Here is a 15,159-nt window from a genome sequence, read left to right as displayed (position 1 = left end):
AGTGGATGTTTTTAATGTTGCAGCCACCTACATTCCTGTAAATTGGGAGTGTGTGTAAAAAATAATAATAATAATAAATAAATAGAAGACAGAAGCTGCTCCAGGAGAACAAATACAATTTGGAAAAAGAGTGTTCAAACAGCACTGGTCACTTGTGCATGTTTGGGCCACTGTGACCCACAGCGGCATGAATGCAACCTGGCAGCACTAGCATGACACACTCAGTGGTGTGGTGGTTAAGAGCAGGTGTACTCTAATCTGGAGGAACCGGGTTTCCCGCTCTGCAGCTTGAGCTGTGGAGGTTTATCTGGGGAATTCAGATTAGCCTGGGCACTCCAATACATGCCAGCTTGGTGACCTTGGGCTAGTCACAGGTCTTCTTAGCTCTCCCAGCCTCTCACAGGGTGTGTGTTGTTGTGGAGGGGTGGGGGGGGAGGGAAAGGAGATTATCAGCCCCTTTGAGTCTCCTTACAGGAGAGAAAGGGAGGATAGAAATCCAAACTCCTCCTCCTCCTCCTCCTCCTCCTCCTCTTCTTCTTCTTCTTCTTCTTCTTCTTCTTCTTCTTCTTCTTCTTCTTCTTCTTCTTCTTCTTCTTCTTCTTCTTCTTCTTCTTCTTCTTCTTCTTCTTCTTCTTCTTCTTCTTCTTCTTCTTGCCAGTGCATTTGTACACTGGAAGACAGAAACCTGTTGGTGGAATTAGGGTTGCAAACAGACCTGGAGGGGGAAAATGTCTTGTTCTTTCAATAGAGGTCTAATGGATGACCATAGGAACCAACTTTTAGCCTGGATCCTAACAAGTATTTGAATGGAGAGCTCCCAGAATGATGCGGAGGCAGGAAATGGCAAGGCACCTTCTGAAATCTCTTGCATTGAAAACCCTGCAGAGTCGCCATAAAGGCTCTGACTTGACAGGAGAGGGAAAAAAGTGTAGAAATGGGCAGGGAGGTGCAGAATATCCCACTAAGCCTCTATTAAAGGGGCAGGACCCTTTTTCTCCAAGCAGTTGGGGACCCTAAGCAAAACAGAGGCACCAGCAAGTAGCTGATACTGGTCCAGTCTCACTACCTTCAGAACAGTTGGGCAGTTCTTAAGTACTGGGAAGAGATTATACAATAGCACTGAAAGGCAAGTGTGCAAAAATATTTAACTTTGCCAAGATCACGCCCCATGCTCATAAAATAGAAAACTGCACCAGATTCCCATTTTCCCACCACATGGAACTCTTCCCTAGAGGAGACAGCTCTGTCAGTAGCCCTGTGGAATCTTGGCCCTTGCGTCTCGGTTTAGAAGGAAACCATTGGAGTAATCTCTTGAAAAGAGAATAGTCTTATGGAGCCTAATATGGGCCAGAGGAAAACCTGCTTACATGGATAGCCAGCATGGTGATGTTGTTAAGAGCAGGTGGAATTTCTGGAGAACCGGGTTTGATTCCCCACTCCTCCACATGAGTGGCGGACTCTTAACTGGGGAAGGAGACTTGGTTCACCACTCCTCCATTCCAGCTGGGTGACCTTGGGCTAGTCACAGTTCTCTTTCTCAGCCCCACCTATTTCACAAGGTGTCTGTTGTGGGGACAGGAAGAGAAAGGAGTTTGTAAGCCCGTTTGAGTCTCCTTATAGGAGAGAAAGGGAGGGGTATAAATCCAAACTCTTCTTTTTCTTTTTACTTGGATGAACATCCTGTTAGCAGCAATTCTGAATAGGCTGGGGTGACACCTCCCTTCTTCCAGCCACTATACTGGTGGATAGCACCCTTCCAATTAAAAAACCCCTAGATATTGGGGGGGGGGGGAATAAATAGATATAAAACAGGTTTCAAACCTGCATGTGTGAACCGGACCCCTGTTGAGTGACCTCTGGGTGGCTAGCCTGGCTTTGTTGTAACTTTGACAGGTGTAGTTGTAACTTTGACAACAGCCCCTCCCCGCTGCCCAAAAAAGGTGTACCGGGAGGGGCATCCCCGGGCAGGGCAGGATGAGGCCACCCACCCTGCCAGATGAGAGTGGCTCCCCCTCCTTGCGCGCCCTCGGGTCGCCTCGGGCGTCTTCTGGACCGCCTGCTGTCGTCCGAGGCGGGGAAAGCCCCGGCAGCCGGGCTGGCTGGCCCCACGTCTCGCAGCGGGTGACCCCTCCCGGCTCCTGCCCCGGGCCGGGCCCCTCCCCGAGCAAAGCCCTGTGGCTTGGCGGCGCCCCCGGCATTCCCAGGGGAGGCTGCTCGGGCAAGCCTCTCCGCTTGTCACCTTGCAGGAGGAAGTCGCTGGCTGCAGGCGAGCCTCGACAGCGGGGAGGAGGCACAAAAGGCAGGCAGGTCGGCTGGGCTGTGGCGGGCTCTCAGCAAGGGAAGCAGCCGGAGGGCGAGGGCACGTCTGCGGGAAACAGCAAGGAAACCTGACGGCCGTTCCCCGGGCGCTTAGATGGAGTCTCCAAACGAGCCCCCTCTGGAGTAGCCGCACGCCCCGTCTTCGACGCTTCTGGCTCCTTCTCAGCGCCAGATTCCCGTCTCTCGAGCCTGGCTCTCGAGCGCTTCCCGACTCCAGCAGCGACCCGCCATCTGTCTCCCAGCACTCAGTCCGAGGGCGCGCTGGACCCTCTCCTGATAGAGCTCGCCCTCAGCAGAGGTCCGCGGGGGTCTGCCAGGTTTGGGGCTGCCCGGCCTAAACCCGAGGGCGCCGGTCTGCCAAGCCCGGTCCTCGCCCTCGACCGGCTGGCCTCGCCGTCCAAGGCCGTCGGGTGCGACCTCCGCCCCGCTTGCCTCCCCGCGGTCCCCCGGGCGCATTGGAGACCATCCTGCAGACGGACAGCCAGGCTGGCGCGCCTCCCCCGTCGCCGGCAGGGCCCGAGCCTGGCATGACGGCCGAGAGCGCCCCCGCCTCGACGAGCGCGCCGGGCCATGCGGACGACCCCCAAGCCGGGCTGCGCGCCTCGGTCAAGCTGGAAGCGGCGCCCGCCTGCGAGCCCTTGGAGCCGTCGGAAGAGGAGGCGGCGGCGGGAGGCCTGCGGGCGGGCGGGCGCCGCAGGAAGCGGCCTGTGCAGCGCGGGAAGCCGCCCTACAGCTACATCGCGCTGATCGCCATGGCCATCGCGCACGCCCCGGAGCGGCGCCTGACGCTGGGCGGCATCTACCGCTTCATCACGGAGCGCTTCCCCTTCTACCGCGACGGGCCGCGCCGGTGGCAGAACAGCATCCGCCACAACCTGACGCTCAACGACTGCTTCGTGAAGGTGCCCCGCGAGCCGGGCCGCCCGGGCAAAGGCAGCTACTGGGCCCTGGACCCGCGGGCCCGGGACATGTTCGAGAGCGGCAGCTTCCTGAGGCGCCGCAAGCGCTTCAAGTGCAGCGACCTCTCCACCTACCCGGCCTACATGCACGAGGCGCAGGCCCAGCCCGTCGGGCCTCCCCTGGGCGCCCCTTACGCGCCCCCTGCAGCCCTTTGCTACTCGTCCCCGCCGCCCCTCTTCGGCCTGGGGCCCCTCATGGCGGAGCTGCCCCAGCAGCAGCAGCAGCAGCAGCAGAGCCCCGACGGGACCCCCTCTCCTGGCAGCAACTGCTCCTTTGCAGGCCCTGCGGCCTACTCCAGCCAAGGCTGCCCTGCAGGGCCCGGTCTCCCCAGGCCTCCCAACCCCGTGCCTTACTCTTACCAGCTCCCCGCTGGCCAGCAACTCCCAGTGAACCAAGGGGCCTACCCTCAGAACAGTGGCGGCCACCTCTTTGGCACTTCGGCCCGTCTGGCCATGCCAGCTTCGTCCCCGCTTGGGAATGACCCCATGGACTTCTACGGCAGGGTGTCGCCCAGCTCCTACAGCTCCTTGGCTCACGGGTACCATGCTGGCGGGCAGTTTGGCAACCCCGGGGCCTACCTGCGACACACCACCTATTCCAGCAATGTGGAAAGATTCGTGTCGGCCATTTGAAGGCAAGGAAGAGCAGGGACGGGACCCACCCGTTGGGTTGCAGTGCTGGGCAAGGCCTGTAGTTTGGCTGTGGACTCTGGAGGACCTCGGTTGGCTTCAGTGCACGTGCCTGCATTGCAGGGGGTGGAGCACCTCATAGCATTCCTCTGACACCAGTAGATGCACCAGCAAGAATTGTCGTGTAAAAGACCTGAGAGAGACAGGATGATGGAAATGTGGCCTGTGGTCTTTGGTCACCATAAAGGTCTAGTGACAGCAGACGGTGGGGGGGACATACACATGGTAGCCTGGGGGGGGGGGGGGGAAGAGACTTCAATGCTTGAAAACACAACATCCTAAAGCCAAAGTGATTGTAATATATTAGCTCCCGCTCTGTTCAGGTTAGTTCTCTTGGGCTTGATTTTATGGAGCTTTTCTGCCTTTCCAAAATGCACCAGTAGCCGGCCTCTCTTTCTCTTTCCATTCTTTGGGCTTAGCTGATTGCTAGCAACTTATGCATAGCTAGGTGTGTGCTTGCCCTAATTTTGAATTTTTGGTGAGTCACAAATCACAGATTCTTTTGGACAAATAAATAGAGGCAGAGGGGAGGGGAAAGGTTCAGTGAATCGTACTTCCTTTTGGCAAGGGTTCTGAGTAAGGTTCAGAAGTCTTTGGGAGCACATCTGCAATAAGAAACTTTCCGGGTAGCCTTTGTCAGAATTTTTACTGATCGCTGCTGTTATCTTTGGTTGCATACCTTATTTTGAAGGAGGCAAAGGGACCCATTGCATTAGTAGTGGGTTTTGCTCCTAACTAGCCTCGCATCAGATTTCTGTCTCTGTTTTTGCTCAGGTTTAGTACACTGCAGTCCTAATACTCAGATATTTTCTAATTGATCAGAGATTCATTGTAGGAAAGCTTCTAATCCACTCCCACAGAATCCTACAAAACAAATGTCTTAAGAGAAGGTGGCTGTTCCATTCAGTTTAATTAGCTTCTCTTTTCAGCCTCCTGACTATCCAGGAAATAATGGTTCCAAGTCAAAATGTACTGACTGTCTCTCTTATCTGTTGGTTTATGGTAGACAGAGGGTTTATGGTAAAGAAATGGTTCAAAATACTGTTGCCGAGCTGCCTTAACAGAGAACCAGACTTTTACATCAGTGAGGTGGTGGGGGATTGGGTTGCCTCTCCGACCAACCATCCATCCCTTTTCTGGTCTTTCCACTCCTCCTCTTCAGCTAAGTGAGCGGAGCTTTTAAGAGTACCTCAAAAAAGATTAGCAGACCAACAGTAGAAGTTATAACTGATGGGCTGCTTAATCTTCTGCAATAGTCCAGGGCAAAGTCTGATTCTCCTGGCTACAATCTGGACAATCCTAGTTCCAAAATGTATCGTGAGAATAGCTGCTATCATGAATACCGTGAGTTCAGCACTGCACAATTTCCACAGTTGTGTAGAGGCAGAAAATTTGCCATGCTAAAAATGGTCTTTGGATTGTGCCATTTCAGGCTTCAGGAGTTGCTGCTGGATCGCATGTTTGAATTTTCTCCTGAATGAAAGCACACTGCTTGTGGAACTAGATGGCAGGGTCAAAAAAACCCTTCCCACCCTACTGCAAAATGCTAGGTTTCTACTTGCAAGGAGCTTTTAAAAAACACGGGGTGTATTCAAAGTCTTAAATGGTATATAATGTCTTTAACATGATTTATTGACATTGTTCAAATTAGTTCTTGAAGCCTGTCTGAATGATCTTGTGGCTTGACTTGAGAACACCGATTTGAGCGTTGCAAGACCCTGAAAAATGTCCTACTGGGTTCAACCAGGGTCTTATCCAACTACCCCTGTTTCCCCGAAAATAAGACATCCCCGGAAAATAAGACGTAGTAGAGGTTTTGCTGAAGTGCTAAATATAAAGCATCCCCCGAAAGTAAGACGTAGCAAAGTTTTTGTTTGGAAGCATGCCCGTTGACCAGAGCATGCAGCTGTGGAGCGGAAAAATAAGACATCCCCTGAAAATAAGACATAGTGCATCTTTGGGAGCAAAAATTAATATAAGACACTATCTTATTTTCGGGGAAACGGTATGTGTAGCCCGCCTGATGGCTTCACACATTCCCAGCCAAGGTTCAAAGGAATTGGTCTTTGCCTGTTCCAAGCAGTTGGGGGTGATTCTGCTACTTCCTTTGGTGTATGTAGCTCTTCAGTTTCCACTAGGGGAGCAGAGGACTCCACTTGGGGATGTACAGAAAACTCCACCTGGGGATCCAGAGAAGATTCCACCTGAGGATCAAGGGAGGTCTCCACTTTCTCCTTCCAAGCACCTGGTTTTCAAACGTATCTTGACTTTATACATGGAGGCTCCATCATGCCTACTCACCTCTATACCTGTATGTTTTGTCCCATTCTTTAATTATGTAAATGCATGGTTGCCCCCACATCTTGACATAGTAAATTTTTCAGATTAAGCATGTATTGTGTGAAGTACTTTCTTTTGTTCAGCCCAAACCTGCTGCTGATCAATTTCATTAAGGTCTGGTATTCTGGCAGAAGAAAATTTACCTCAGCAAGAGTCATTAGACGACTGTTGTTCTGTCCCATGTATACTGGAGGAGAGATTACAGATCTAAAATTCTGCACTGTAAAAAAAAATTCTGAAAATGTTTTGTGCCAAAATATCACCAGATACCGTAATACAAATAAATTACAGGTTTTGGGCAAATACACATCTTCTTTCATCATTCCCATGCTTCTATCTGAATGATTTGATCTGGGATTTGTCCATAGAGAAAAGAGAAAATGTAGAACAAAAAAGGATAGGGCACCAAAGGGGGGAAATTGTTCAGAATGAAAATGTTTTACCAATCCCCTTTTCCCCATGTAGTAGAACTGTTCCTGTTCCAAGCTTTGTCCAGGAACTTGCCATAAGCCCCCTCTATAAGCCATATTAAGAGTGTCCTCATGAGACCAAGAAGCTATGTCCTGGGAGTATCTTGGCAAACCATGTGGAGGCCGAATTTTGATTTGGACTCTGACAAAAAGGCAGATAGGCTTAGGTCAAACTGCTCCCCCACCCCCAATAGTTGTCCTAGGGAACTGTTGTTTGACTCACTGGGAAAACTGGTGTATAGCCCATGGGTACACATAACTTTCCCCAACAGGCAAATAGTAGCTCCCTTCAGCAATTAGATCAGCAAACCATGGAGGGAAGTATTTTCCCCACAAATATTTTTCCTCTTTCCATGCACTGTGGTCTTGGTTTGAGTCTGGGCCCTAGATAACATCAGAATTCAGCAGAACTTCTAGCACACATTTGCTGGACTGGACCTGGGGCAAATCTGTTTCATATTTAAGCCAACAGAAACAACTTTTAAAAATAAAATTCCATGAGGATTCCATAAGGCTGACTAGATTTTGTTTAAACAGCAAGGACATTTCACACAGAGGTTTCCTTGTGGTTTGGGTTCCAAATTTCGATTTTCTTTGACTTCTCAACCTTCTCAGTTTTCATTTGTTGGCTTTGTTTGTCATCACTGCATGCTTTCAGAAACCTCTGTGTGTCCAGTTTTAGAAAGCAAAGAGGAAATACAAATACTGCTACTAATAATAATAAAGGAAAGAAATAGAAAAGGAGGACGTGAGAAAGGCAGTACTTCGGCGTACAGACGACAGGCTCTCTATGAAAGACCCACATTCTGACATTTACAACACAATACATTGTGTTTCCAGTTCCCTGTCATGGTATAGTTCGTAGAACTTATTTATTATTTATTTGTTCCACTTAATATACCGCCCACCCTCAAAGATGATCTTTTAGCCATGTTTCAAACTTAGAGCAATTCACATTAGAAGTCCCTACAAGAATAGAGCAGGATATAAATTTAATAAAATAAATAAAATAAGTCGCTGACAGAACTTGTGCTTTTCTCCTCATTCCACCATGTATCCACTGTGCAGACTACTTGTGACAGAGCACAGGGTGATTCTGCACTGGCCAAACATAATGGGTTCAGGCCCTTCTTAAAATTGTTATGGGGTTGAAGTTCCCACAGAACTCACCCCCCAAATGCTTCTAACCAGAGGTGGGATCCAACCAGTTCTCACCACTTTACTAGAAGTGGTTACTAATTTTTTCTGAGTGCCGAGAAGGGGTTACTAAAACAACCTCCCTGCCCAATAGGGACTGGAGGTGCGTGTGTGTGGTGGCGCCACTGTTTGAATCTCACCACCATCGGAACCTGTTATTAAAATTTTTGGATCCCACCACTGCTTCTAACCCATTATATTTGACTGAAACCAGGTTAAATGAAGGTCGCTAAATTATCAACTTTTTTGGGGAGGAGAGCTTAGAGTCTACATCTTCTTGATCCTGTCAAGATGTCAAAAATCTGGTTGCTAAGGATTTTGGTTGGTCATCCTTTTTGAAGGCTGCTTGGGTCCTCCTGAGGTGCTACTGCGCTAAGGGAACTGTAAAATAATAATAGTGGCTTTTTGACAGCAAATTGCAGCTGGTGCTTAAGAAAGCGTGAGCTGTGCTTCCTTTGCCACGATGGGAAATTGCACAAAATATCAGCAAGGGTGACTTTAGAAGACAAGATGGTTCAGAAAAGCCACGATAGAAATATAGATCTAAAGAGTTTTATTCTGCAAGGGTGGGTGGTATGCTTGCCTCTGAAAAAAAAACCCAGCCCAGCCCCCACAGCTCTTTCTGCTTCACTGAGGAAGGGTAAGGGGCACAGTCAGAATATTCTGAATTTTTTTCTCTCAGGTGGCTGGTAGCTACGCTGTTCTGTATTATCTTGACAAAGCAAGTACCAGGTGTGAAAATTTGGTAAGTTGAAGCAGGTATGAATGACACCTAAATTATTGACTTTGTCTAGATAATTATTGACTTTGTCTAGACTTTTCCAGCTTCTCTTTTTGCCAAGGCAAACTGTTGTGAAAATGGAGTGCTTTACATATGTGCAGTCAGCATGTATGTGTGGTCCCTACCTCCTATGCAACAGGAAGGTGGGTCTACCTCTGTGAAGGGAGAGACATTTGAGAATGGGTGCCCTCCAGTGTGTCAAGAGCTCAATGCAACAGAGAAGTCTTTTAAGATCATAGTGTTGGGTGGGTAACAAGACCAGCTTTTCTCTTACTGACTGCAGCTCTTCGGCTCCGAAGCAACTTCACAGAACCTATCTGGGCTTCAGCCCCGCACCACTCCCAGCCCACAGCTCTGTCAGGCCACCTCTCCTCGGCTAATGGTAGCTGCTTCCATGTGCAAGCTTCCATAATGTCTCCACAGGCAAGCAAGTTCTGGCCAGTGCCCTGCTCAGGCATGGGGTGTATCTATGAAAAACAGCAGGCAGACAGGCAGAGATGGCATCGCCCTTCAAGTAGCACCCAGGGCATGGGCCATACCTTCCCCACCTTAGATATGCCACTGCATTCAAGATTTTTGAAAGGGGTACTGGAGTACACCTCTTCAGTTATAGCTGTACAGCAGTTTGTGGTAATCATGTGTGCTTACCTCCCCCTAGATGCTCTATGGGTAGAGTTGCCAGATCCCCTGGACAGAACGAGAATCAGAGAGGCCAAACAGAGTCAGTATGTCCATATAATGTCCCTCATAGAGCCTCTGGGTCATAGCAGGAGTGTACGTGGGAAATGCTGACCTACAAAAAACAGCTGATGGATTTTCATCTGGTACAAAACACACATTTATATGAACTGGGGTTTATTTTACTTGTCAATTTCACATTTAAACACACATACACACACCACCCTGGGCCTTTTTGAGGCATTACACCTTTATTCCTCTCTTGCTAGCATTTAACAGAAGAAGCCTCACAATTATAGGTTCTTGTGCTTCAGAGGCACAGTTCTCAAAAGTCATACTTTCCTGGGATGCTTTCTACATCACCTGTTCTTCCTAGGGACTCTTCGGCCATTTCCACACGGGTTAACTAGCGTGGGTTCAATGCTATTTGAGAGGAGGCTTTTTTCCTGCTTCTCCACCCATTTCCTGCATTCAGCCCCCCTGACTTTTCTCTGACCTTTCTTAAACCTGATTTGCTGTGAAGTTTTGGGAAAGATCACAGTAAAATCTGGATGGATACTGGGTGGTTGGGAAAGTCTGGATTTTTCCACCCAGATGGCAGCCATTTTACTTAACACTGTACTCAGTTCACAAGAAACACTGAACTTCTGCTGGATCTCAGTGTTGCCCTCAGCGAAGGGCAACGGACTCTAGGTAATCATGGACATTGGAAGTAGTGGAGAGCAAGTTTTCATTCAGGAAATTCGATCTGCCATTATTGATTTTCTTAATGAGGAACCACCAACAGGCTCCTGAGGAACCCCCAAAATTTCCCCAGAGCACAGTTTGAAAACCACTTCAGAACCATTGCAAGCTTACGAAGATTTATGCCCATCTATACCCATTGATTTCAATAGGGTCAGATAGGAATAATTCTGCATGAGATCGCACTATGAATCAATCGCAACTCAGGTTTAGTGGAAACCCCCCCCCCCCCATCTGAAATTGTGTTGCCATTCAAGTCCTGTGACCCCTCAATTCCTGCTCCCACACATATACTGAATCATGTGCTTGCAGGCCCTCACTGATGCCCACACATTCTGCCAAAGGACTGAAGCATGTGTGTGAATGCAAGCATGGAATGAACTATATGTGCAACTAAGGACTCCACCATTTCTAAGTTTTTGAATCAGATAAATGCAGAGGTTAGGATTGGGAAAAAGTTCCATCCTCCTTGCCTTCTTAACTGTCTCAACTGAAGAACATCAACGGTCTGTTGATTTTCTTCCCTCCTTGTGCTTAAGACAGAAATAATCATTTTCTGGTCTGTCTGTGGTCCTCAGAGCCACTGCTAGTGAGCTGCACATTTTAGTCATGACTTTTTTTCAACAAACTGCAGAGAGTAACAGCAAAGTTTTTATTGGTCACACAAGATTAATAAGGATCATATATTCTAACAGTGTTTCATGTTGGACAGAAACAATTATTTATTAAAAAGAGGGGTACAGCTCTTGTTCCAAATGATCATTTTCCACAGACGCCAGCATTTCTGGTTCTTCTGATCTGGGTGTCTGCTCTAATTCTGCTTAAAAAAGAAAAAAATATCCTCAGTAAAGGGGTTTTGCTTAGAGATTAAATTGTTTCAAGAACATTAATAATAACATTTAAAATCAACATAATCACTGATACATCATGATAGTATGACACAGAAGGTTCTGGTTTAAAAATGTGTGTGGGTGGGGGGTGGGTCTGTTGGTATACTGGTTGTTGTGGGTTTTCCGGGCTGTGTGGCCGTGGTCTGGTAGATCTTGTTCCTAACATTTCACCTGCATCTGTGGCTGGCATCTTCAGAGGTGTATCCCAGAGAGAAGTCTGTTACACATTGTGTCTCGTGATACACTGTCTCTCTGAGATACACCTCTGAAGATGCCAGCCACAGATGCAGGCGAAACGTTAGGAGCAAGATCTACCAGACCACGGCCACACAGCTCGAAAAACCCACAACAACCAGTTGAGTCCAGCTGTGAAAGCCTTTGACAATCTGTTGGTATAGTTTACATAAGCTGCCTTGAGCCCAAAATGTGATAAAAAGGCAAGATTCTCTGGGGTTTTTTTAAAATTGATTTCTACAGTACCTACTTGGAAAGTGCTGTCAAGTCATAGCTGATTTCTGATGACCTTTCATGGCCTTTTCCAGGCAAGAGATGGTGGTCATAGATGTTTTTGCCATTGCCTCCTTCTGTGTAGTACCCTGGAGTTTCCTGGTGGTCTCCCATCCAAATAGTGATCAGGATCGACTCTGTTTAGCTTCTGAGGGATCTGACAAGATTGGGCTAGCCTGGGCCATCCAGGTCAGAACCTAAGCAAAGTTACACCCTTCTAAGCCCACCAGTCTTAATGAAAGTCAAAAGGTATAACTGTTAAAAAATTACACTGCTAACATTCTGTTTTGAAGAGATGGGGAGCTTCAGTTTTTGCCCAGAGAATCCACACTTTAAAATCCTTCAGTAGGTGAACCAGATACATTCCCTGGATTATTAGAATTACTCCTGAATTACTTTGTAGTTGTGGGCCAGTTCACAGCTGAATTTTCCTATATGCATCCAGCAGTCAGAATACATTTTGAATGTGGAGATAATGAAAGCTTTGCTTACTTAATTCTTTATTGTACCTTTTGCCAAGGAGGTAGAACAGGATTTAGATTTTTCTATTATAATACCTTTCTCCCAAAGTGAATGCCGAATGCCAAGTTCTTAAAGATCACAAGCTTCTTACCCACAGGACAAATTGTAGGCTCAGTTGGGGGTGATTCTGCTACTTCCTTTGGTGTATGTAGCTCCTCAGTTTCCACTAGGGGAGCAGAGGACTCCACTTGGGGATGTACAGAAAACTCCACCTGGGGATCCAGAGAAGATTCCACCTGAGGATCAAGGGAGGTCTCCACTTTCTCCTCCAATGGGGCCACCGTGGGCTCATGTTTCTCCTCTGCTCTGCCTGGCTGAGGTTCTGTCTGTGATTCTGGAGTCTGCCGTGGTCCTCGGCTTCTCCCCGTTCCTCTTCCTTTCCGTGTCCTCTTGCTCTTGCCCCTGTCAAGTTGTACATGAAGACATTACACTAAAGCAAAGGAGGAAGTCAGGGAATGAAGCAGTGACTCCTAAGGAGCCAGACAACTAGGACTGTCATAGGAATTTGCATTAATTAATGTCTATGAAATTGTTCTTAAATTTTTAACAACTGCTTGGCTTTTCTGATTATCACGTTTTGTTTTTGATAGCATCTTTGCAGCATAATAAAAGCAGGATTGAAAACCAGGTTTCTGTGGGAGTACAGAAAAAATGCAAAATCTCGCTACAGGCAAATCTCAAGTGGTACAAACAACACATTTCACTGCAATTGTGGAAATTCATGTATTCTTTGGGATATATGTGGTCCTCAGAATATATGTAGATCTCCCTGACAGTTTCATGTTGGGAAAATTGTATGGGTGAGAGAAGCCCCCCGCCCAGTATCTGTGGACCAGACTTGGGAGAGAGCACAGTGCCACAGAGAACTGAAACTACCCCTCCCAACCCCATCTACATCTGCCTTTCCCTTGTGGGGTTCAAAACCTGTGTTTGAAAGAGAGACATGAGTCCACAACACTACATGGATTCACATATCTGAGGAAGAGCAAAGTTTAACTGCAAAAGGGGCTGACAGGAAGAAAAGATGAAGCGCCCTTTTCTCCCCGTCTCCTACAAAGCCCGCTAAATTGCAAGGGCAGGGAAAGCACTGGTTGTTAGGAAAAATTACATCCATAAAATGGATAAGATGCTGTAGGGCCCTTGGCTTTCATTTTATAGAACATCAAGTGTCTAGTTTTCTGTGATGCTTAAGTGTTTGTCTGGAAAGCTTTTAGAAGCCAGAGGAGTTGTGGAATGCAGGGGCAGATTGGTCATTGCAGCCACTAGAGAATTTCCCAGCAGGCCAATGGTATTCATTCCCTTTGGGGCAACTGCAGTCCAAGGTAGAAAAGCCATACCTGGGGAATGTGGCTTCTAGCACAAGGAGGCTTACTCCCAGACCATACCAGCCATGGTTAAAAAGAGCTGCAGGGCTGGCCAACACTTCCTTCCCTCCTTTCTTGTGGCAGGGCCTGGATAGGTCAATGCGGGGAGGGGGAGGCTTTTCGAGGGTCATTTTTTCCTGCCCGGATAAAGGAGAGTTCTAGTAGTTGAGAACTGAGTTTCAATGCCCTCCATAGCTCTTGGCTCCTACTCAAGATTTTGCCTTCCTTCAGAAGCAAAATGAAGGATGCAAAAGAAAAAAAAATTCAAAAATAAAAGAAAGTATGCACCATTCTACACTGTATATAGCTTACAGAAAACTCAAGCTTTTTTTGTGGCACAAAATGTGGATTTTCCACAGACATTTAAAAAATAGAGCAGCTCCCCAGAAAAAAATTGTTTGCCTCAACTGCTTGCAGTCTATGCTTCTAAATTAGCAGCCATTTTCTCTGTTGGAGTCTGAGGCATACATGTATTTATTTTATCTATTTTATTCAATTTACAGGCTCTTCCCTATACAGGCTCAGGGTAACATTCAGCTATAACCTCTACCCTCAGATCCTCATTCTGGCCTACCTGTGCCCCTTCATGCAACTCATCACCATCAGTCACCAAGTTACCAACCTCCAGATGGGGCCTGGAGATTTCCAGGAATAACACTTATTTCCAGACTATAGATATCAGTTCCCTTGATGAAATAGCTGCTTTGGAGGGCACCAAAGTCCATCCCCAAAGTCTGCAGTCTCCACCCCCAGATCCAGAGGTGCATCTCGGCAAACTGGAGCCCAGGTACAAAACCTGAGTTTGGTGCCCCCCCCCACCCAATAAGTGCGACCTGTGGCCACCCTCCCCCACCACAACCAAACAATGATTTTTTGCACCAGCTCACACCTTCCACCCCCAGTTCACACCCCCAGCAAAACATACATGGCTCTCTCCCTACCAACTCTCCTAATGTTGTCCTCACATCAACCCTATGAGGTAGGTTGTTAGCCTGAGAAACAGCTCCAAGCCAGTGCAAGTGGGTATTAAGCATATAAATCTCTCACAAATCATCCCCAGCAAAACATTTACCAAACAAAAGTCAGCATCCTCTCTCACAAAACACCTCCAGTGGAATCCACCCTCAAACCACCACTTTCAACGGTGTTTAAACTAGGGAGCCCAGATTTTTTTTAATCCACCTTATAGGGAGAATCTAGTGTCCCCAGTTAAAGCAACATTGAAAGTGATGCTGTTTTGGGGTGGATTCTCCCCCACCCTGAAACACAATCACTTTAAATCTCAAACTGGGGGTCTCAGATTCTCCCTTTAAGTCCATGCTAAAAGAAGTGGATTTAAAAGGAGAATCTGGGGAAATTTGGAGGGTACCTGCTTTCAGGGGTGCAATGCTAAGCTAGCAGCACCAAACTTTCAGGGACTGTTTGGGGGACTCTCCTGATGATACCACCCAGGTTTGGTGAAGTTTGGTTCAGGGGGTCCAAAGTTATGGACCCTCAAAGGTGTAGTCCTCATCTCCTATTAGCTCCCATTGGAAACAATAGGGGATGGGGCACCCCTTTTGGGAGTCCATAACTTTTGATCCCCTGAACCAAACCTCACCTAACTTGGGTGGTATCATCAGGAGGGTCTCCCGAAAAATCTCTGAAATTTTGGTGCTGCTTACCTAAAAATTGCACCCCCTGCAGGCCAAAATCTGA

At 47.7% G+C, this 15,159-nt stretch overlaps 2 protein-coding genes across 4 annotated transcripts in view; one reads left to right on the top strand and one right to left on the bottom strand.

Annotated features, from left to right (window-relative positions):
- The first annotated feature begins 2,738 nt into the window (after positions 1-2,738).
- On the top strand, positions 2,739-5,856 carry FOXE1 (forkhead box E1). Its single transcript, XM_048504129.1, has one exon. It carries the CDS (start codon positions 2,847-2,849, stop codon positions 3,909-3,911), a length of 1,065 nt encoding a protein of 354 aa, XP_048360086.1. The 5' UTR covers positions 2,739-2,846; the 3' UTR covers positions 3,912-5,856.
- Positions 5,857-10,816: 4,960 nt separating this feature from the next.
- Positions 10,817-15,159, bottom strand: part of HEMGN (hemogen) — a 13,928-nt gene continuing 9,585 nt past the window's right edge. For 2 of the 3 annotated variants that reach the window (XM_048504130.1, XM_048504133.1), the window contains exons 4-5: positions 12,189-12,499; positions 10,817-10,998 (exon numbers count right to left, since the gene is read on the bottom strand). In XM_048504130.1, the coding sequence (XP_048360087.1) occupies positions 10,904-10,998; positions 12,189-12,499 (406 nt within the window). In that variant the 3' untranslated portion in view covers positions 10,817-10,903. The remainder of the gene's footprint in view (positions 10,999-12,188; positions 12,500-15,159) is intronic. The other variant, XM_048504132.1, reaches the window with a different exon arrangement.

This window comes from Sphaerodactylus townsendi, linkage group LG07, assembly GCF_021028975.2.
Source record: "Sphaerodactylus townsendi isolate TG3544 linkage group LG07, MPM_Stown_v2.3, whole genome shotgun sequence".
Lineage (NCBI taxonomy): Eukaryota > Metazoa > Chordata > Lepidosauria > Squamata > Sphaerodactylidae > Sphaerodactylus > Sphaerodactylus townsendi.
Note: the sequence above shows the minus strand (reverse complement) of the source record. Positions and strands in the feature narration are given on the sequence as shown.